Source organism: Trichosurus vulpecula, chromosome 8 (assembly GCF_011100635.1).
Source record: "Trichosurus vulpecula isolate mTriVul1 chromosome 8, mTriVul1.pri, whole genome shotgun sequence".
In the NCBI taxonomy this organism is placed as follows: domain Eukaryota; kingdom Metazoa; phylum Chordata; class Mammalia; order Diprotodontia; family Phalangeridae; genus Trichosurus; species Trichosurus vulpecula.
Genome location: NC_050580.1, coordinates 159,544,131 through 159,567,906, shown reverse-complemented (window position 1 = coordinate 159,567,906; position 23,776 = coordinate 159,544,131). Strand labels below are relative to the sequence as shown.

The 23,776-nt window shown below is 37.2% G+C and overlaps 1 protein-coding gene across 7 annotated transcripts in view; it reads left to right on the top strand.

Moving 5' to 3' along the window:
• The window catches only part of RNF111 (ring finger protein 111), a 121,170-nt gene that overhangs the window by 19,226 nt on the left and 78,168 nt on the right, over positions 1 to 23,776 (top strand). For all 7 annotated transcript variants that reach the window (XM_036735053.1, XM_036735052.1, XM_036735051.1 and 4 more), the window contains exon 2: positions 19,436 to 20,328. In XM_036735053.1, the coding sequence (XP_036590948.1) occupies positions 19,455 to 20,328 (874 nt within the window). In that variant the 5' untranslated portion in view covers positions 19,436 to 19,454. The remainder of the gene's footprint in view (positions 1 to 19,435; positions 20,329 to 23,776) is intronic.

Genomic DNA, 23,776 nt, shown 5'->3' with positions numbered 1-23,776 from the left:
CTTTTGAGAGTATTTTCTTCTTTCCACTTTCTGATTACCCATGCCCAGTGAGTTGTCTAGTTTTGTCACTCATCTGCCCTGTCCTTTCCACTAAAACTGCCACCATTCTGACTTCTATAATTTTAAAAGGCTTTTAATTTTCCCCCCTCCTCATTCTATCTTTTATATAGCTGCCAAAACAATCTTCTTCATAAGATATGACAAGATGACTGCTCAAAAGCCTTCAGTGATTCCCTCTTGTCTATAGGATTTAAAAACAAGAAAAACAGTTCCTTAGCCAGCCTTCCATGTTTTAGCTTTAACCTGCCTTTCCAGATCTTTTTTACACTATTCCCTATCAGTTAACTGTCATTTTTAATCACTTGCTATATGCCAGGCATTGTGCTTACATTCATTGTGTGTGTGCGCGCGTGTGCACGCGCTCGCGCTTATATTCTAATGGGGTTAGATTACACATAAAAGAAGCCTGGGATTGTGAGGAGGGAGGATATAGGATGGGACTGAAAGTACCTGGGGAAATGGTAGAGGAAGTCTAGAGTGGCAGCCGAAAGAGGTTGTGTGGTTTGCCTTTCTTTCTCAAGGAGGACCATGACATCAGAAAGATAGTGCCATGATTGATTTGCAGTTGAACTGGATTTAAGTGAGGGAGGACCTTGAAAAGTCACCAGCCTTGCTTTCTCCTCCAAAGCCATCAGTGTCCAGTGGCCAGATATAGGTCTGGACAACTGGAGATGGCCTAGGATATAGCGTGAGACCTTGGCCTTTTTAAGCTAAGGTTTTTTGAGTTCTCATTTGAGTGAGGTGAAGCCTATTCAGTGACTAGGCCTGTTTAAGAAGTGAGTCGAGGTATGGCCCCTTCAATAAAAAAAAAAAATCAAACTGGGAGGGGAAGACCCTCAGGGTTGCTGGGTGTGAGAGAAACAACTACTATTTACATTTACTCTGAACCATCAGGGACCAAAAATGGTGCTTGGGGCGGGGGACCTTTTGTTGGCCTATCAGTGAGCACCAGTGTGAGCTGGGTAAGGCTTGGTAAGAAAGAAATCTAGCCAGTAAACCCCAAAAGAACTAGCAGCCTGGAGAGGAATGAAGACATGGCTGGCTTGAATGCTTTCCATAAATGGAGATTCTGGGAGGAGCTATCTAATCAGAGCAGAGAGGCTGCAGTAATGGAGGATACTTTCAATTTGTGAATTCCAGGGCTGAACTGAGCTTTTAGCTTGAAGAGGTTTCTGAAGCATAGAAGAAAAAAGTTTGTAGTACATCCTGGAGAGGAATGAAATCTAGTTAGGCAAATTGGATTATGATTGTTCAGTTGTGTCTGACTCTTCGTGACCTGATATGGGTTTTTCTTGGCAAAGATACGGTGGTTTGCCATTTCTTTCTTCAGCTCATTTTACGCATGAGGAACTGAGGCAAACAGGGCTAAGTGACTTTCCCAGAGTCACACAGCTAGTAAATGGTCTGAGGCCAAATTCGAACTCAAGAAGATGAATCTTCCTGACTTCAAACCTAATGCTCTATTCACTGGGCCACCAAGCTGCCCCAATTGGATGTATTATCTTTTCGCTAATCTTGTCTTTTCCTCACTTTTTATTATTGTAGCCCATCCAGCTTGCCTGAAATATACTTCATCCACCTCTTCCTCTGCTTATGTGTAAGGTTAAAGTCATTGTCTTTCCCCAGTATAGTTATTATCCTCTCCATAAAGACTTCCATAATCTTCCCAATTGAAAGTGAGCTTTCCCTTTCCTCTTATTTTATGCTAATAATACTTTGTTGAGATATCTTCTTAGCCCTTCCCCTTTTCTGCTTCATTACAAATTCCCTGCAATTTAATTTTTTTCCATTTTTATAATTAGGAACTGTCTTGACAAGCATCAAAAACATGAACATGAGGACAAAACAAGGATTGTATATTAATCTCTATTATAAATGATATTCTGTGAAGGTATCATTGATTTATGTACCGGTCTTGTTGACGCTACTGAACTCCCTATTTGCTTTTTGGAGCTTTGTTGTTTTTTTCATTTTTGGAGACACCCAGTGTCTTATACAGAGCTTATTGTTCATTGAGTAGCATAAGATTAAGTCTTAATTGATATTCTGAGAGATATTTTATATTCATATATTTTGTCAACAACTTTTCCAAAAATTACCAAATGTATATGCTTCATGTCTATTCAAATACTTTAATCCTTATTGGAAAGGGTGTGTCAGTATATTTCCCTATAACTCCACTGACCATCCCTGTAATTTTCCAAATGAAAACATTAGTTTCTGATGACCAGAGTCCCATTTTGGTTGTCTTCTATTAGAATTCCTGGGTCTATCTTTAACTGTTTGTATTTGTATTCCTGTAGTGCTTGGCACATGTTCTTAAGTGCTTTTTCAAACAATAAATGTTATTTTCCAGGACTCTGGACTTTTATAATTTGGCAGCCTTAGGATCAAGGATCATAGACTCATAGATCTAGAACTGTAAGGGACCTCAGAGGCCATCTGTTCTAAACTCTTCATTTTAAAGATGATAAAACTGAGGCCTAGGAAAATTAGAGCTCTTGCCCAAGGTCACACAGGAAATAGCATGGGCAGGAATTGAAACCTGGTGTTCCAACATGAGAGCTAATGTACTTAAACTATAGTCTTAAAACTTTTCCTTTTTAGTTGGTACCCACGACAAATAAAGAAATAGCTAGAGCATTGGACCCAGGTGAACTATATCCAGGTTCTATTAGATGTGATTGCTGAGTTATACCATCTGTTATTTGAAAGCTCGTGGAAAGTAAGAGAGGTGTATCATAAGATTGGAAAAGGGAGAATGTCCCAGTTTTCAAAAAAGGAAAGAAAAAAGTCTGCAAACTATAGATTGGTGAACTTGAATTTAATTATGGACAGAATTCTTGAAAGGACCATTGAAGAGATGGTTGTTGGCTTATATCCAGAAAGGGAAGTAAGTGGTGGTTACAAAGAGTCAGAATGGTTTTATCAAGAAAAAAATCCTTTTTTGATAGTATACTTAGATTCTAGCAGAGCTTTTGATAAGGTTATTTGTATTATTCTTTCGGAGAAGATTGAGATAGGGATAAATGATAATACAATCAAATTATTCAGAACCGGTTGGATTGTAAAAATTAAAGAATAACGGTTCAGTATCGGTGTGGCAGAAAGCCTCCAGTGGAGTACTCCAGTGTTCTCTATTTGGCCTTGTGTTCTTTAACGTTAAATTTGCAGAATACACAAAGCTGGGAAGGACAGGATCCAAAAGGATTTTTGACAGGGTAGAGCACTGGGCTGAATCTGATAGGATGAAATTCAGTAGGGATAAATGTAAAATCTTGCACTTAGGCACAAAAAATCAGCTCCACAAATTAAGTTAGGAAATATGCACAGATATACAGCAGTTCTGAAAAGGATCTGGGCATTTTGGTGGTGTAATATGACAGTCAAAAAAAACCTAATGCAGTCTTGGCCTGCATGGACTGGGAGTGGAAGGTGGGGTATAGCTTCCAGGAATAGGGAGGCAATAATCCCATTGTACCCTGCCTTTGTCAGACCTCATCTGGACAATCGTGCATTTTATTGCAATTTTTAAACTTTAATAACTTAAAGACTTTTTGGACTCCCTGTATCATTTTGAGTTTTTATCTTTAAGAAAGTCACTATACTTATGACCTTCTGAAGCTTGAAATGAAGGGGTTGGATGAGAAAATTTCTAAGATAACTCTTTCACTAATTCTACATTTCTTTATATTTTTCAGTATTTGTATAATATACATGTATTCTTAAGATATGTCAGAGAGAGAAATCCCTGCAAATGTTGTATTGATAAGAAAGAAAAAGGAAGAGTTAGAAATTCATACATGATCCTTCTTTTTCCTCCTTCTCCCAGTGGGGGAAGAATAGAGTTTGCCTGTGTTCACTTCTGAAGGAAAGGCTGAAGGGACTGAATTAGGAAGAGCTGAAATTTGAAGCCTCCAAAGTACTCTTAACATATGGGTTACTTTGGTTTTGCTATAGGGCATCAGAGTAAAACCATATGTTGTCACTCCTCTTTTGAGATACTAATTCACTGTTTGGCAGTTAATTTACCTAGAAATAATACTCTCCATAACTGCTTAGGTGCTTTAGTTTTTAATTTAAAATTTTTTACATGAAATTTATTTTCTCTCCCTCCCACTTTCTGCTAGTGGGGAAAGAAAATCCCTTGTAACAAATATGCATATTCAAGCAAAATAAACTTCTGTTTTATCAGGTCGAAAGAAAATTTAAAAATTCAAAGTTTATTTTTAAATATGCAAGCATACTTCATGAATTCCTGAAAGTTTTATTTGTCTGTAAAAGAAGCACTTGTTTTAAGAAACCCATTTACTGTTTTGTTTTTGTTTCTTGTTTTCTGAGACAAAAACAAAGATACCCTTTCTCTCTTCCCCAAGCACCCCCTTAAACAAATAATCTTTTTAGAAGGGATTAACCCCTCTTTACAACTATTGAACTGATCTCTTTAAGCTTTCTGGGGTTATTGGGACTGTGGTTTATAAGCTTGACTACCCAAAGTGAGGGACAATTTTGGTTTAGATAGGGAGTATCACCTTTTTTTGTGATATAGCTGTCATAATTATGCAAATAAAGACAATCTTTAGATAATTGGTGAATTTCTTTTAGCCCCTTTAGTATTACATTTAGGCAATTTTATTGTGCCAAATGGTTTTTAAGGGAAATTAGGGGATTTAGGATTTTGTTGTAGAGCATTTTTGTAGGAAAATTGTTATAATGGATTTCGATTATTAGAGGTCAAAATCTTTCCCCTGAAATTTCATACGGTAAATGACTGATAAAATATAATTAGCTTATGATGTATTAGCTGTTCTATCCTCCAAAATCAGTATTCTAGAGAAATCGTTCTTGGTATTTTTTGCTGAAAGATTTTCTATTTTGCCACCTGAATAAATTTTTCTTAGCATTCCTCTCATATTCCATTTTTTGGTGATTTGTTCATAAAGGACACGTTTGATTTTTTTTATCACTTCCCTTCTTCCTTCTCTCCCCCCCACCCCCCAAGGGGGGAAGGCAGGGCAATTGGGATTAAGTGACTTGCCCAAGGTTACACAGCTAGTACATGTGTCAAGTATCTGAGGCTGGATTTGAAATCAGGTCCTCCTGACTCCAGGGCCAGTGCTCAACTCACTGTGTCACCTAGCTGCCCCTTCCTTCTTTTTTAAAGAGCACTCTCTCTCTGTTCCTTGACTTCTTTTTCAAGTCACATTTTTTAAAAATATGTCACTACTTAAAGAAATATTCGTGATTTTATCATTGCAGCTATTTCTTCTACTTTGTACAGAGTGAAGCCTGCCTCAGATCCTGGAAGACCTGAGTTCAAGTCCTATGTCTAACATATACACATACTGGCTGTCTGATCCTGTGTAATTTGTTTAACTTCTTAGGGCTCTAGGCAAGTCTCTCACAACTGTGAATTGCAGAGAAGGTACTGATCTAAATTTCTAGAGGGAATTCCTCATTTTGAGAGTTCAATATAAAAAAAATCAAGGGTCCAGAACCTGTCTCTGTTCCTTTCCACACGTCAGCCTCTCCACAAGTTAATAGAGAGTCCTCATAAACTTGTGGAACTGCTGATATGAATTGCCACAATTAGTTGCTACTGCACCCACCGTTTCCAGCTTGGGTGTGGCATTTGCTAGTCTCTACTCTGTACTGTTAACTTGAGAATGAAGAGTCGCTTCCCCGGATTGATTAGATATATAAATAGTATATTAGAGGATCCTTGAAATGAATAATAACATAATATCTAGCATTTATATGACATTTTAAGTTTTACAAAGAATTTTACATAAGTCCTCACAACAACCCTGTGATAGGTGTTATCATTATCCTTATTTTACAGATGAGCAAATAGAGGTTCAAAGAGTTTAACTAATTTGTCCAAGTTCACAAATCTAAAGTCTGAGGCAATATTTGAACACAGATCTTAACTCTTAGGTCTCTCTGTCTATCAGCCTCCGTTTACTGTTATGCCTAAATAAATACGTAGTTTAGCTCTAATAGTAATTTCCCCAAAGCATGCTTTCTTTTTTTAACATTTAATTTTTATTTATTTTTTTCTCAATTACGTGCAAACAAAAAATTTTAACATTTGTTTTTTAAATTTTTGAGTTCCAAATTCTCTCCTTCCCTTTGCCCCTCCTTGAGAAGGCAAGCAATTTGATATAAATTATATGAGCATGCTTTCTTAAAAGTTGTTTTTAGGCATTTGTTTAGTGGTAGTTGTAATATAATGGAATAAGCACTGACTTTGGAGTTCTAGTTTCCCTGAGTTCAAATTTCACTTCTATAATGTATTGTTTCACCTTAGTCAAATCACTTTAGCCTCTTTCAGTCTGTTTCCTCATCTATAAAATGGGGATACATTGCCTGTCTACTTCATGGCAGTTTTTCTTCGCTTAACTGTTACGAGTTAACAAGTAAGTAGTAAATATTTTTTAAGTATCTGCTATGTGCTTGGGACTTTGCTAAGCCCTGGGGGATACCAAGAAAGGTAAAAGATACTAGTCCCCGCCTCTCAAGGAGCTCATAGACTGAGGGAGACAACATGTTATTAAATATGGACAAACAAGCTATTTACAGGATAAATTATTTTATGAATTGGAAATAATCTTAAAAATTTTTTTTAAAATTTATTTTCAGTTCATGGAACAAAACAAGCATTTCCATAACAGTACAATAAAAAAGATGAAACTGCAGATCTACGATGTACAACTTGTTATCCCTCCAAATACACCAAAGTTATTATGTAAATTTTTTCCCCCACTTTTTTCCTTCCCTCCCTTTCTCCTAGATTTGGCTATCATCAGACACAAATAAATATGTGAAATTATTCTATACATCTATTTATCACTTCTCCAGATGCAGATAGCATCTTTTTTCAATTGTCCTTTATTTTAAATATGTGTCCAGTAGTCAAGATAGCTTAGTGTCTCAGTCATTCTTAAAACAGTATTGCTGTTACTGTATGCAGTGTTCTCTTGGTTCTGTTCACTTTGCTCTTTATCATTTCATACAAGTCTTTCATGATCAGTTTGCTTACTATTTCTCATAGCACAGTAGTATTCCAAGGAAAAGATTAGAATTAAGAGGAATTGTCAGAGACTGAGAGATTTTATTTATTTTTTTTTAAATTTATTTATTTATTTTTAGTTTACCACACTCGGTTCTACATAATTTTGAGTTCCAGATTTTCTTCCCTCCCTCCCCCCTCCCTCCCCAAGACGGCATGGAATCTCACATAACTATCATGTATAACTTCGCATTGAACTAATTTACACACCAGTCAAGTTGTGGAGAAGAACCATGACCAACGGAATGAATCATGAGAAAGAAGAAACAGAACCAAAAAAAAAAAAACAACCCAAAAACAAAAACAAAAGAGAAGCAAAAAAGGCGAGCATGTAGTGCGCCACAATCTGTATTCAAACTTCACAGTTCTTTCTCTGGATGAAGATAGCATTCTCCATCGTGAGTCCCCTGAAGTTGTCCTTGCACCTTAGGTTGCTGAGAAGAGCGAAGTATGTCAGGGTTGGTCCTCACAGAATCCATATATCTGTGGCTGTGCACAACGTTCTCCTGGCTCTGCTCTGCTCACTCAGCATTATGTCGTGTAGGTTTTTCCAGGTTGTTACGAAGTCTGCATCATCCCCATTTCTTATGGCACAATAGTATTCCATCACCTTCATACACCACAGCTTGTTCAGCCATTCCCCAACCGATGGGCATCCCTTTGATTTCCAACTCTTGGTCACCACAAAAAGAGCCGTTATAAATATTCTTGTACATATGGCTCATTTTCCCGCTTGTGTGATTTCTTTGGGATACAACCCTAGAAGTGGTATTGCTGGGTCAAAGGGTATGAACATATCTACAGCCCTTTGCGCATAGTTCCAAACTGCTCTCCAAAATGGCTGGATCAGCTCACAACTTCACCAGCAATGCAACAATGTTTCAATTTCCCCACATCCCTTCCAGCATTTATCACTTTCCTGTTTTGTTATTTTAGCCAATCTGGCAGGAGAGATGTGGTATCTAAGAGTTGTTTTGATTTGCATTTCTCTAATTAGTAGTGATCCAGAGCATTTTTTCATATGCCTATAGATAGCTTTAATTTCTTCCTCTGAAAACTGCCTGTTCATATCCTTTGACCATTTCTCAATTGGGGAATGGCTTGTATTCCTATATATTTGGCTCAGTTCCCTATATATTTTAGAAATGCCTTTATCAGAGATACTAGTTGCAAAGATTTTCTCCCAATTTTCTACTTCCCTCCTGATTTTTGTTGCATTGGCTTTTTTTGTACAAAAACATTTCAATTTGACATAATCAAAATTATCCATTTTGCATTTTGTAATGCTCTCTATCTCTTGTTGGGTCATGAATTCTTTACTCTTCCATAAATCTGATAAGTAAACTATTCCTTGCTTTCCCAAATTACTTATAGTGTATCAGCTTTTACTCCTAAATCATGCACCCATTTTGACTTTATTTTGGTATATGGTGTAAGATATTGGTCTATGCCCAGTTTTTGCCCTACCATTTTCCAATTTTCCCAACAGTTTTTGTGAAATAGTGAATTATTAGCCCAGAAGCTGGCCTCTTTGGGTTTATCAAAGAGTAGATTGCTAAACTTGTTGATTTCTCCTACTTGTGTACCTATCCTATTCCACTGATCCACACCCCTGTTTCTTAACCAGTACCAGGCAGTTTTGATGACTGCTGCTCTGTAGTACAGTTTAATATCTGCTATGGCTAAGCCACCTTGACTGAGAGATTTTAGCTGAGACTTCAAGGAAGCCAGAAGGCAGAAATAAGAAATGAGACAGAGCATTCTAGGGATAAAAAAACACAGCCAGTGAAAATTGGAGCTTTGGGGTCTGGAGAGGGGATATCTTATTCAAGGAACAGCAAAAGAGATCAGTGGCACTGGATCAAAGAATGTAAGGTGAAAGAAGACTAGAAAGGTGGCAGTAGGGAGGAGGTTATGAAGGTCTTTCAGTATCAGAGTATTTTATATTTAATCCTGGAGGGAACCACTGGACTTTTTTGATCAGGGAAATGATATTGTCAGACTTGCACTTAACAAAATTCAGTTTGGCAGTGCAGTGGAAGATGATCTGGAGTGGAGAGAGGTGTGAGGCAGGCAGATCTACCAGGAGGCTATAGGAATAGTGCTGCTTGCTGTTTGTCCTTCATTCTTGAAGAGGACCATGACATGCAAATGAATTGGATTTAAGTGAAAGAGGTCTGTGCAGTCACCAGTTTCACTTTCTGCCCTGGAGCCATCCTGGTCCAGTGGCCAGATAAAGATCAGGACAACCCGAGATGGCCCAGGATGCTTTGGGGGGCCTTGGCCTTTTTAAGCTCAGGTCTTTAAAGGGTTTCCATTTGACTGGGGCAAAAAAGCCCTTCCAGTGATTAAGTCTTAATAAGAAGTGAGGCAGAGAAAGAATGGCCTCTTTACCTAGTTTTAAAAAAAAATGGATCTGGGAGGGGAAGACCCTCAGGGTTTATGGCCAAAACCGATGCAGTTGCCATTTACATTGTTCTGAGCCAATCTGGGACCTATTGTTGGCCAGTCCTTGAGAGCTGGAGTGATTTGGGATTAAAAAAAAAAGTTTCAGAGATTAAGATTCATAATTCCCTTTGGGCAAAGCACCTGCAGGTAATAGTACCGCTTTGAGTTGAGGCCCTGCACCAGAATGATGGCAGTGTCAGAGGGGAGAAGGGAGTATATTCAAAGAGTTGCTACATGTCAGGGTCAGGATGTCTGAGTGACAACATTTTTGCCCAGCTTACCCAACACGCAATACCCTATATGGGAAAGCCAAGAAAAAGTCACAGTGACTTTTCCCCCCTAGCCCAGGGCAGTTTAGGAATATAGAGAGGTCTTTGGACATTAGAATGGAGGGTGGCTAGGAGCATAGTGAAATGGCAACAGAGGGGGGGCCATGATGGGGAGCATTCTAGCACCCAGTAATGATAAGAGAACTGAGCCTGAACGCCAGGGTTGGAAGCACTGGAGCAAAAAGAGATCCTGGGGGACTCCCGAACCAGAAGTGGTAACAGTAACAGGCACTTGCCAGCTGGCATCTTTGTTTCCTATTACCCAGTTCTGGGTCACAGTTCTGGGGCAGAGAGGATGAGTCACAGTCGTGAATGAGAGGTACTGGCTGTATATAGAGCAAGGAACAAGTTTCAGAAACTTAGCTATGTGTTTCTGAGCCCAAGAGCAAATTGGGGATGGGGAAGCTTCTAACCTTTAACCCAACACGTAAGCCAACAGTGGAATAACCAGGCCAGAAAACGAACACTAAAAGAGGGAGTCAAGCATTGCATTTGCTCCGAACCTGCAGAACCTCCCAGTGGGCTAACACTGACCAAGTCCAGCAGCAGTCCTCAACTTAACCACACATAATCCAACAGCCCCAGACTTGGGTCAAAAACTTGTAGAGTTCATACCAGCAAGGCAGTGAACAAATCTCTCACCAACTCATACCACTTTGGAACCCTGAAAACATGTGGGCTCCTGGAATGATCTGTGAAAACAGCAGGTCATAAAAAGCTCAGGCCAGATCCTTGCCCCCTCCCCTCCCAGAAGTGAGGAGAGCCCAATGGCTCCAAAATGGACCAAAAGGTCCAAAGTCAAGAAGTAGGCTGGAAGAATGAACAGACAAAAAAAATATAAAGAACCCAACCAGAAAGTGCTACTATGATGAGAGGGGACCTCAAGACATAGACATGGAAGAGAATGACAACCATCAAGAGATGCTACAACGGTAAAAGCAGTAGGCCTTGGCAACAGATTTGATAAGTAAGGGAGATGAGAGAGACTGAGGAGTCAAGAATAACATTCATGAGCTTGTGTGTTTGGGAGGATGGTGGTACCTTCAACAGAAATATGGAAGTTAGGAAAGAGAGGGGATGGAGACAAGGAAGATAATGATTTGATGTCTACAGGACAAACTATCTAATTTGGATATGTGAGGCTGAAAGTTAGGAGGAAGATTTTAGCTGGGTAAGTAGATTTGAGAATCATCTGCATAGAAATGAGAATTGAACCCATGGAAGCCAATTTCAGCAAGTGATAGAATAGCAGGAGAAGAAAAGAAGACCCAGAACAGAGCCCTGTAGAGTACTTGCTGTTATCTGGCATCACCTTGATAAAGATCTAGCAAAGGCAACTAAGAAGGAATAGTCAGATATGTAGGAGGAAAATGAAGAGAGAACAGTGTCACAAAAACCAATATCAAGGAGAAAAGGGTGATTGACAGTGTCAAAGGCTGCTGAGAGATCAAGAAAGATAAAGATTGAACAAAGGCCATTAGGTTTGGCAATTAAGGGATCTACAGTGACTTTGGAGAGAGTAATTTTGGCTGAATGCTGAGGTCAAAAGCTAGACTGTAGAGTTTTAAGAACAGAATGAGAGGAAAGGAAGTAAAAGCTTCTATTGTAGATAGCCTTCTCAAAGACTTTAGAGACAAAAGGAAAAAGAGGTATAGTAGGAGGATCCATCCATGGATGGATGGATCAAGTAAAAATTTTTTGAGGATGGGGAAGACATGGACAGGTTTGTAGACAACAGGGAAGCAGCTAATATACTGGGAAAGATTAACATAAACGAGATAGTAGAGGTGGAGTAGATAGGATGGAGTAGGATCACTTGTATATGTAGACAAGTTTGGCTTGGCAAGAAGGGCCACTTCATATTATACCAAGGTAAAGGTGACAGAAGACATCTGAGTTGTGACAGAAAACATCTGGGTTGTAAATAGAGATGAAGAAGATGGGAGAAGAAGGAGCTCTCAGAGAATGTGCTCATTTTTTTTTTTTCCAAAAAATATGAGGTGGGGACCTATATGTACAAAAATATAGCAACTCTTTGTGGTGACAAAGAATTGGAAACTGAGGGGATGCCTATCAGTTGGGGAATGGTTGAATAAGTTGTGGAGTATAATTGTGATGCAGTACTATTGTGCTTTAAGAAATGCCAAGGAGGGTGGCTTCAGAAAAAACATGAGAAGACCTAGCAGAACCAGGGGATCATTGTATACTGTAACAGCAATACTGTAATGATGATAAACTGAAAGACAGATATTTTGATCAATATAGATCTGATCTAAGAAAATTCCAAAAGACCTAGGATGAAAAATGGTATCCACCTCCGGAGAAAGAACTGATGAATTCTAAGTAGAAATTGAAGTATAGTTTTTTTGCTCTATTTCTTTTCCTTTTTTTTCCTGATATAGCTAATATGAAATTTTTTTTTCATGATTTCACATGTATAACTGATATATGGCTTACCTTCTCAGTGGGTGGGAGAGGGGCAGGAGGGAGAGAATTTGGAACTCAAATTATTTTTTATAAGATTGTTAAATAAGTAATTTCTTTTTAGAAAGGCAAAAAATAAAATATGAGATAAGGTTCTCAGATTAGCTCAGGGGGTAGTTGGAGAGGAAGCTCTTAGAGCAGAGGTTCTTAACTGTTTGTGTGTCACAGACTGGTGAAGTCTATGTCTGGACTTTGCCCATCTGGTGAAGCCTTTAGACACCTTTTCAGAATCATGTTTAAAGGTAACCAATCACATTGAAATATGGTTATCAAAATATTTTTTTAAAAAAGTTTAATTACCTCAGGCTAAAAACCTCTCTTCTAAAGACTTGTTGATGTCTTTATCCCTCCTTCCTTTAGTACCTTGTGCATAGTAGACATTGAATCAGTATTTTATTTGAACTGAATTGTAAAATACTATATCATATGCCAGGTATTTCTTATTCCCCACATCTTTCACCCTCTGTGTGGACTGTATTAAATATCTAAAATGCATTTCCACCCTACCTCTGCTTCAGAGTCCCTCTTTTCAGTTATTTAAGAACATTGCCTTTGTTTTATTTTTCCTTTATTTTATTTCTTCATTTTTATTTTCGTTTCTACATTCTTTCCCTCCCTGTATTCCCTCCAAAATCCATTGAGAATGCAAGAAATATGATACCCATTATACGCATGAAGTCATGCAAAACAGTTATACATCAGCTATTTTTTTTAAAAGGCAAGAAAAAAAATATGTATCAGTCAGTACACAGTTCAATCACTTCTCTCTGTGGAGGTGGATAGCATTTTTTCATCATGCGTCCTTTGGAATTGTTGTGGATCATCAAATTGATCAGAGTTGTTAAGTCTTTCACAGTTGTTTATCTTTACAATAATGCTATTACTGTGTACATTTTCTGTGTTCTACTCCATTTTGCATCAGTTCATAAAAGTCTACCTAGGTTTTTCTGAAACCGTTCTCTTCATCATTTCTTACAGCACAATAGTCACATTCCTAGACCACAACTTATTCAGCCACTCCCCAGTTGGTGAGCATTCCCTAAGTTTTCAGTTCTTTGCCAGTACAAAAAGAGCTGCTATAAGTATTTTTGTACATATGGGTCCTTTTCTTTTTTCTTTAATCTCTTTGAGGTAAAAACCTGGTATAGTAGTTGCTGGATCAAAGGGTATGACGTTTTATAAATCTTTAGGCATAGTTCTAAATTGTTCTCCAGAATGGTTGGACCAGTTCAGAACTCCACCATCAGTGCATTAATGTGTCTGTTTTTCCACATCCCCTCCAGCATTCGTCATTTGCCTATTCTGTTATGTTAGCCAATCTGATGGGGTGTGAGGTGGTTATCTCAAAGTTGTTTTAATTTGCATTTCTCTGATTAGCGTTTTAGAACATTTTTTTCATGACTATTGAAGAAGCACTCTTTTTTGCAAGAAGCTTTTCTTTATCTTTGCTTCCCATCCTCTATTGCTGGTACTTTCCTTCCCAAGCTACTTTGTGTTTAACAACTTCTGTACATATTTGTAATTACTCAATTTCTGTTTATGCTATGTAAACTTTTACTTCTACTTGTCTTCTCCATGAGAATGTGAGCTCCTGGGGAATAGGGATTGTTTTAGTCGTTATACTTGTATCCCTAGTGCCTAGGCACACAGTATGTGCTTAATAAATCTGTCGATTCCCATATTTGATTCCTCATGGCTCCTGGTACTTTTCCTAGTCTAACTTCATGTTTTACCCTTTAATACCTGCTTCAAGGTACAAACAGCTCAATGGGGGTAATTTTTGTTCAGAAGAACAGCATTTGATATTCTGCTGTACATTCTACAATGTACACTAAGTTGAGGATGATTATAACTTGAGATACAAAAAAAGTGTGTGGGGGCAACAATTCATTTTTCCAGGAAATTTTTTAAATTACAATTAAAAAGTTAGGCAGCATTCATTGTTTGCCTGACATTAAGGATATATCCCTACCCATCCCTTGTGAAACTCCAAAGACACAACATAAATGCATATAAGTAAATAAAAAGTTTGTACAGAGCAATTTTGGACATGGTACCATATGTAGGGAGTAGAATTATAAAAGTGTAGGGTATCATTTGGAGACAGATTTGGTTGTTTTGGAGATAGGTCCCAGCTTTGCTATTATGGGGAGGGTGGGATGCAAGTCATCTTACCACCCTCCAGTTGTTTGATCACACAGCCCTCAGGGTCAGACTATTGCACTTTGGAGACTCCTATTCTAGTATGCAGATGTAAAGGGAAATACTCCTTGGGCTTGGGATAATTATGGGAACAAAAGCATGAAATGATGTAACTGATGTAATGAGTATGGAGTAATAACCATAAATGCCACATAATATCATACCTGTCTTGTCCTAAGTATCAAGGGGTGGAAGATAAGTTTTAAGTCTGGTTTTTGAAGTAGGTCTTGTTGATTCTGCCTCTACAGCATCTGTTGAGTCCATCTCCTTTTTTGCTGACATGGCCACTGCCTTAGTTCAAACCCTTAGCATCTCTTACCTGGTAATAAATAGTTTCTTAATTGGTTTTTCTGTTAACATTACTTGCCTTCCAATTTACCATCCACAATTACCAAAATAATTTTTCTAGGAAAAAGGCCTGGTCCAGTCAGTCCTTTGCTAAAACCCTTTTCTCTTTCTAGTTCTTGTAGAGTAAAATAAAATGTCAGCCCAGTGTGTAAGGGGTCCACCACAACTTCCTATCACCTATCTCGCCTTCAAGTGCTCCTAGATTCCAATGAACTGTCCTATTACTTGTTCTCTGATAGTTTGGAGAAGCCACTTCCCATGTTTGGCTAATTCCAGACAAAGGAAATGTCTTATTAAACTGTCTCCTGATCTTTACTTCTCAAAATCTTCGTCTTTTAAGATTCAGCTAGGTTCCATCTCTTCCTTGAAGCCTTCCTGATACTATCTCCCACTCCCTCACATGTACTCTTCTGCAGTCTTTCTCTCTTTACATGTAATTAACCTTCTAATGTACAAGTGTATTCCTTTACTCCCCTTTCCCAAATGTTAGTTTCTTGAGGACTGGGATTGCTTTATTTTTGTTTTTCTATCTCCAGATCTAGCAGCAAATTTCTCTACCCCATAGATCTTTAGTGAATATGTTGCAATCAATTCTGAAAGGCTTAGGAGATCAATGCAAGTGACCAACCACAAGTCAAAGGACTCATAATGAAGCATGCTGCCCTCCACATTAAGAGCTGATATATTTAGAGTGCAGATTGAAGCATATTTTTTCTTTGTTCTCCTTACCTTCCCTGCTCTCCCCCTATCTTCTCTTTCCTCTTTTATTTTTTTTTTGTCAATGCAGGAACTTGTTTTGTACAATTGTACATATTCCTAATGAGCTTTGTTTTTCTTCTGAAATGAGAAAAGGGGAGGGAGTAAGGGAGCAGCTTAGGAGCTGAAAATAAAACAAATTGAATTTTAAGTAACTATATGTTGCATTCATTTAAGCAAGGTTCCTTGGTTATGAAGGAAGGTATCTCAGATGACATAAATAAGGTATTGGGGAAACAGCATTACAGAATGAGTTAATTGATAATTCTTTATTCATATAAAAGCAACTGTAATACAGTAACTGAGTTTAGCACACTTTTCCCCTTCCTTTTGCCATTTGCCTATTAAGATTATGCTTCAGTTTTCTCACATCATGGAGCAATTACATATTTTGGATTAATTGATTTTCCAGATAATTGAAGTTTAATTATGCCTTTAAGCACTGAAATATATTTTTTCAACTGTATTATGTGCTTCCTTGCCTTTCTAAAAAGAATAAATGGAATTTAACATTTTTATTGCTGTCATTATTGTGAAATAAGTTTAACAGCGTTATGCTGTAGTTATAGCAGTACATCAGATGTACATGGTATGACATAGGATTGAATACATATTGACTTTAGGAGTTTCCTCAAAACAATAAACAACACGATATCATCTTGCTTCTTGGTCATTTGCCTGTTTCTTATAAAGGTGTTGTCAGGTATGTATAGCTATGTGACATCTGGTGCAATATAAACTAGGTGTCTTTCTGCAGAAATAATTATTGAATAAAGATTTGAAGCCTCTTTTTCCCCACTGGTAATCTTGACTTACAGAAAGCAGCAGTTTTCCTATTGGTTTATTATTACCCTTGAAAACATTTTTGCATCTTCCTGCTGGATCATGTTAAATATTAGGTCATTCTCCTCTCTCACTTGTACTAAATTAGTTGATCGATTTTGGATGAATGTTGCGTACTTTTTCAAGAATTTATACTGGTTAATTTTGGAAAAAATTTAATTCAAAGCCTACAATATGTTCATCAGAAAATTATCACACTTATGTAAATGTGATAACATCACAGTTTTCTTCAGATTTTCTTTAGTGTTTTTGAAGACCGAGCCCAAGCAACATTGAAGATTGTATAAATGATATTTTCAGTAGGCTTCTATTCTAGCCTTCTTGAGGGCAGCAGGGACTTTATTGCTTTTGTTTTTGTTTCTCCAGAACTCAGCACAGTTCCTGTATGTACTAAGCACTTAATAAATGGCTTTTCATTCAGACATTTACCATCTTAGCCATTATTGTGACTTGGCATTGATTTTTAACTTTCCTCTAATTTGTCTTAGGGAGAAGTCTCTAATGAACATGCTGACAAGTCAGACATGATGAGGCAAGGAAAGCACATTGCTAACCATAAAAAGTCCAAGCCTTGGAGAGGCAGATTCTACCCTTTCATAAGGCAATGCATCATAAACCCCTTGATGAGTTTAGGCCATCGGCTAAAAGATTTCATAGTATTGTATGGAAAGCATTGAATATTCAAGCAGAAAACCTGAGTTTTCTCAGAATTTGCCATATACTAGCAACATGGTCTTAGATAAATCCTTTAGCTTCTCTCTGTGACCCTTTTTTGGAGCCCATACCCACTAATTTACCGGTTGCAGCTTAATATTGCATGGGACACAGAAGTTCTAAGTCGTCCAAGCTCACGTTGTCTGGACATGTCAGAGGCCCAAAGGTGGGACTTGAACTTCCAAAGCAGTTCCTTCCTCAAGGAATTTCCTTTTTACAGATCCTGATAAATTAACCTTATTTTTTTGTCAGTGTTACTGACCTGGTACATCAGGGAAACACTTTGCAGATGATTTCCCTAGATATTAGCAAACCATTTAATGAAATCTTAGGTTCTGTTCTTGTGCAAAAGAAGGATGTGGGCTACCTGGTGGTAGAATTTGGAATTGGTTTACTGACTGGATCCAAAGAGTAGTCATTAATAATTGTTCTATATCAGCTTGGAAGGAGATTTACTTACATTGCAGTGCTATATAGAAATGTTGATTAGTGTTGAGGCTCATTCAGAAGAGTAAAAGGATTGCCAGACAGCTGTTGAGTTGAGATAAGGTGACATAAATTTGTATTGGCCCCATCAGTGCAGTTTTGTGACATCCTTCAGGGATGTTCAGTAGCACATTGAAAAGGTGAATGCAAAGATTTGTTAACACTGAATTAGAGGCCCTGTCCAGGGACTGTGCCCCAAACTGTTGCTTTTTCATCACTTTCATTTCCCAGTAGTTGTGTGTCCACACAGTGGTAGAGGTATTGGCTTAGGAACAATGGCATCTGACAAATTTAGGTAATCAGTTTGCCCAGGCTCTGTCACCAATTAAATACCCAACTGAAGGAGTATTATTTAGCCCCTTGGACCCTTAGTTTGTTCTTTTGTCAAATGAGGTAGAATTCTCTGCGATTCCTTTCTAGCACTAAAATTCTACAAGGATAATTGGTTGGTTTTTATCAAAGCAGTTTAATTTGAAGTAGTTAACCTTGTACATAATAAATAAAGTTTTACAGAAATGAATGAAAGAAAATTGCCATCATTAACTAGGCGTATAATTTTAAAATGAGATTCTTATATCATACAGATACTTTAACCATTTGTACTTTGTTATATACCTAACAACCATCTTGTCAAATATATCATTTGGATGGCTTACATTTTTTTTAAAAATTGCAAAATAAACTTAGTTGTTCTAGGCAGCTGGGTGACACAGTGGATAGAATGCTGGTCCTGGAGTCAGGGAGACCTGAATTCCAATCCAGCATTAGATACCAGCTGTGTGACCTTGGGTGAGTCACTTAACTTTCTGCTTTAGTTTCCTCAACTGTAAGATAGATTCAATAATAAATAGCACCTACCTTTACAGGGTTATCATGAAATCAAATGTTACACTATTTGTACAGCACTTAGCATAGTCTGGCACTTAATAAATACTTGTCCCCTTCTCTTCCCTTGTTCTGCGCCACCTTCTGATCTCTCTGTTCTTAGAGTTTTGCTTTTGTTTCTAATGTAGTTAGCATGAACTTTAAAAATTCATTGGTATATTTTGGTTTTTTATCACCTTCATTTCCCAGTGTATTCCTTCTTTACTGTGTTCTTATCACTATCTCTAAAGCAGAATGGGATAATACTTTCTAGAATAATGCCCTGAGAATAAATGAAATAACTTGCATATCTTGGTAGGGAAAAGGAGCTACATTAGTATCAGATTTTTTTCAATGATAGTGAATATTACATATTCTTTAGACATTGAGAAACAGATTCAGTTGTTTAAATATATGCCATTCTAGAGTAAACTGAAAGGGAAATTCATATTGACTGAATGGAGATCTTAATTTCAATTCAATTGCTAAGCCTTTTATTTTCATTTGTTTCTGTTCCATGATAATTTTTGAAGAAAATAGGCCAATTTTGACCAAATTTGTGACTTTAGTAAAAGGTGCCAATGCATATTTTAAGTTGAAATTATGATTTAGCCCACTATTTTGAAAGTATCTAACATTAACATGGCTTCTGTAATTAGAAAAAAAGGTAGTAGTACAATAGTAGAACAATAATAGAAATATTAAAGGATTAGAAGGTAATGATATTCTCTCATGAGAATGTTTTAGCAGAATTTAACATCTTTGTAATGCTATAGTATTTACAGTATGATAAAGCACATTTTAAAAATATTTTGTTTTGTCTTTTCAGGAATTACTTACAATTTCCCATGACTCAATGGACTCCTGATTGTAACAGACTCTATACCTTAAAAGCGGATATGAAGAGTGAGGTACCTTCTGATGCACCAAAGACACAGGAGAGTCTAAAAGGGATCCTCTTGCACCCGGAGCCCATCGGTGCAGCCAAAAGTTTCCCTGAAGAAGTTGAGATGATCGCTAGTAAAGTAGAGAATGAATTCTCTCACTTGTGTGATGATTCTCAAAAACAAGAGAAAGACATGAATAGTAACCAACAAGACCAAGAAAAAGGTATTGTTGTAAGGAAAAAGCGCAAGAGTCAGCAGGCTGGCCCTTCGTATGCCCAAAACTGTGTTGCTAAAGAAAGCCAGGGAATGTTAGGATTGAGGCAACACCTAGAAACACAGAGCGACGAAGATAATGATTCTTCTTTTAGTGATTGTGTTTCTTCCCCTTCATCTAGTCTTCATTTTGGAGATTCTGACACAGTAACATCTGATGAAGACAAGGAAGTATCTGTTAGGCACTCCCAGGCAGTATTGAGTGCTAAAAGTAGAACTCATGGTTCTAGGTCACAAAAGTGGCCTCGGACTGAGACAGAATCTGTTTCAGGATTATTGATGAAAAGGCCCTGTTTTCATACAAATTCATTAAGGAGACTTCCGTATAGAAAGAGATTTGTGAAAAATTCTTCACAAAGGACACAGAAACAAAAGGAGAGAATTTTAATGCAGAGGAAAAAACGGGAGGTCCGGAGAAAGTATGCATTACTCCCGAGCTCTAGCAGTTCTAGTGAGAACGACCTTAGTAGCGAATCCTCTTCTAGCTCTTCCACTGAAGGAGAGGAAGACTTATTTGTGTCGACTAGTGAAAACCACCAAAACAGTGCAACCATTCCCTCAGGTAAAACTAAGATTCTGTTTACTCAAGTGAGTAAAAAAAACGTTGGAGCAGTTGAATTGTTAAATTTTTCCAGTGAATATGAATGTGTTTTTAAAAAGGGATTTTACTGTGTTTTAAAGGTATTAGAGAATCAGTATCATGGACTGCATTTTAATATTCAGCGTACTAATATGTAAATATAGTAGTTACAAATTGTGAATTACACTCTAGAATGAGCTTCTATATTTTTCTAGGTTTTATTTCCTTTAAAAAAAAATCCTTTATATTTTCTTTTTACATCCCTGTAATTTTGGGAATGACAGGGGAACTGAATGTTTTGTTGTTACACAGAAAAACAAGGAAGCAAAAACAACCAAGAGGATGAAACGACCTTGTCAGACAATGGATGCAACATTTCTGTACTTGTAGTCCTTCTGTCGGGACTGTTAATTTTTAAAAATTTCTCAGAATTTGGCTTACTTTTAGTGATAGTTTAATTTACATTGTTGTCATTGTGGATGTTCTGCAGGTTCTGATTATTGCACTCTGCACTAGTTGAGACATTATCAACTAATGTGGAGTGCAATAATCGCTTATTTGTGTTTGTTTCTTAATGCAGACTAGTATTGGAGTGAATTTTTAATTGGATTTAATAAGTGCTTGTTGACTGCATAAAATAAGGAAAACAATGGAAATTGTATGGCGCTTAGTGAGTGCATCTTGACTTGCAAGGCCATAAAAATATGTAACCTGATATAGAACAATTAAGATTTTATTTTTCCTCTTCCTCTTTAAAGTGTTTTCAAGTAGTCTTATATTTCCTTTAGATATCTCCCCTAGCCAGACTGTAAGCTCTTCAAGGGCAGGTACTGTTTATTTCATTTTGTCTTTGTATCCCCCAGGACCTAGCACAGTGCCTGGCATATAGTAGTGGCTTAACCATCCTTGTTGATTAATTGAATTTTAGGAATTAGATTCCATACATTTCAGAATTGATATATTTTCACTATGTTTTTGTTCAAATTAATTTTATAGCTGTGTAAGAGGGATGTGTAACTTATTTACCACAATTACCTGAAATAGATTTTATGGAGTCTATTGTGAAGTGAATTATTAATTGATTAGTTAAACTTGGACCTGGGGGAACTATTTGCCATACTTAATCAGTTTTTACATATGTCTCTTGTATCTCACTCCAGGCTTACCAGAGGGTATAACTCAAAAAATGTAAGTGAAATTGAAGAAGGAAAAGAACTGTTATTTTTCCTTACTTTAATTTGCTAAAATGATAAACTCATGTACTGTCAGTTTTCATATGAATATCAGATGATATTACATTCTCCTGCTGCTGCTTATGTGACTCTGAGTACTTTCCCACCTTGTTAGACATAGCTGGAGGAGGAGACAACTAGGTGGTCCAGTGGACTAGGGTGCTAGTTCTGGAGTCAGAAAGTCTGGAGTTTAAATCTTGCCTGAGGTGCCTACTGTGTGACCTCGGGCAATTTAACTTTATCTCTCAGCTTTAGTTTTCTCCTCTGTAAAATAGAAGTAATAATAGCACATACTTCCCCAGGATTGTTGTGATCAAATGGGATGATATATAAAAAGAAAGATCTATAAGTATAGCTAGCTGCTGTTATCATCATGTGACAGTCTGGCAATATACTACGTAATTGATTGAAGGTGATTAAAGACAACATACACAATAGAGCTGTATCTGGAATTCATCGGTGAAAGAATTAATTCCCAAATATGCATTCACTTAATTAGTCCTGATTCTTGCGTCGTCTTGGTAGCTTTTTGTAGTGTTTTAATAGCCCGCATCTCGGTGAGCAGGACTTTTATCATCTCTTGTTCCTTCTCACGTTAATACCTTTCTTCCTGAAGCTCCCTTTTTCTTCTCATCAGTTCTGTTTGCTTTTATGCTTAAGCAGCTAGTCCTTAAAGGAAAACTTCTGTAGGTGTCAAGTGCGCCCCATTATTGGTTCACTTTTTCCCACCTTCAAAATTGTTTTTAAATAAGAAAATTTCCTTTCCCTGAAAGGTCACATTGAGGAAAGTTTTCTCACTTAACTCTTAATTGACCCTTTCCTTGAATGAACGCGCCAAGTGGCCCAGGGAGATACATATTAAATGCTTTTCTGACTACTTACCATCCTTTTATTCAGGGAGATGTTAAGTGGGGAAAAGAATAATTAAGGATCATAGGCCCATAAATTTAGAACTGGAAGGAATGTTTGGGGATTGTTTAATCCAACTTTGGGAAAGGATGGTATCTCACTTTCAAAGGCAAACTTCCTGTCCGTCTGGTCTGGGAATGAACTCAGTCTTAAAAACTCTAGGCTTAACTTATACTAATAACTAAGGTATTAGGTAAAACCTTTTTATGCTTTGTATATGAATTCATACATAGGTACAGATGTTCTTTTTATTTTTATTTTGGCTAAATGTGTTGCAGGTCAGATCCCTGTTAATGATTGGGAGGGGAAAGCTAGCGAACATGGGCCGATATATGACCTAGCTGATAGAGAAAAGTCAACTTCACTAAAGGAGGTTTAAGTATATCTTAAAATATTAGTATTTAGCATGTATGCAAATTATTTTGTTCAGTTTTGTTAAATTCTTCTGGTATCAAAATAGTGTTATCTACTATTATTCCTGATGTGTAGTATTCCAGCCACATTATGGGTTAAATAGGTGTTTGTGGGCTGTTCTGGGAACCTAACAACCATTTATAACATTGTTGCTATGGGAAAATGCATTCCAAGTTCCAAACAGCCAACTTATAAATTAACTTTGGGAACACAAACCATTGGTAAGTAGGGGACTGACTACCTGTATTCTGGATATTTTTTTCCATCTATATATATTGCAAGTGACAAGCATTATCTCTGGAGACACAAATCCAAAGATTCAGTATTGAAAACAAATATCTGTTGGGATGTTCTGGTTTTATCTGCATATAGATTCAAGGAAACAAATATTTTCTTAGCATTTTGAAGGATTCAGAGACACATATGACTTGGCCCCTGTCCTCCAGGAGCTTAAAATCTGGTTTAATTGATGCCATTAATTGAAAAGCTAATAATACAAGATTTAAATAGCAGTTCATCAGTAAAATAAATGTCATAAGGCAATGCATAATTAATTCAGTTAACACTCCGTGTCTCATATGTACAGTCTCCTGCAGGATCTTCAAAATACAAAAAATGAAAGATGTCTATCATTATAGAGCTTACAGTTTAGTAGCTGTAGATGATACATACTCAAATAACTAACCACAAAAATAACTTAGAATAAGAGGAATATGATGATTGCATAATTGAGAAAATACCACCTAAGGTCTAGAGAGGAAAAGCTCATTCACCAAATGGACAAGATGAAAAAAGTTTTAAAGGAGCAAATGGCATTTGAGCTGGGGCTAAATATATGGGTAAATTTAATAGCCAAATAAGTGGTAGAGAAAGAT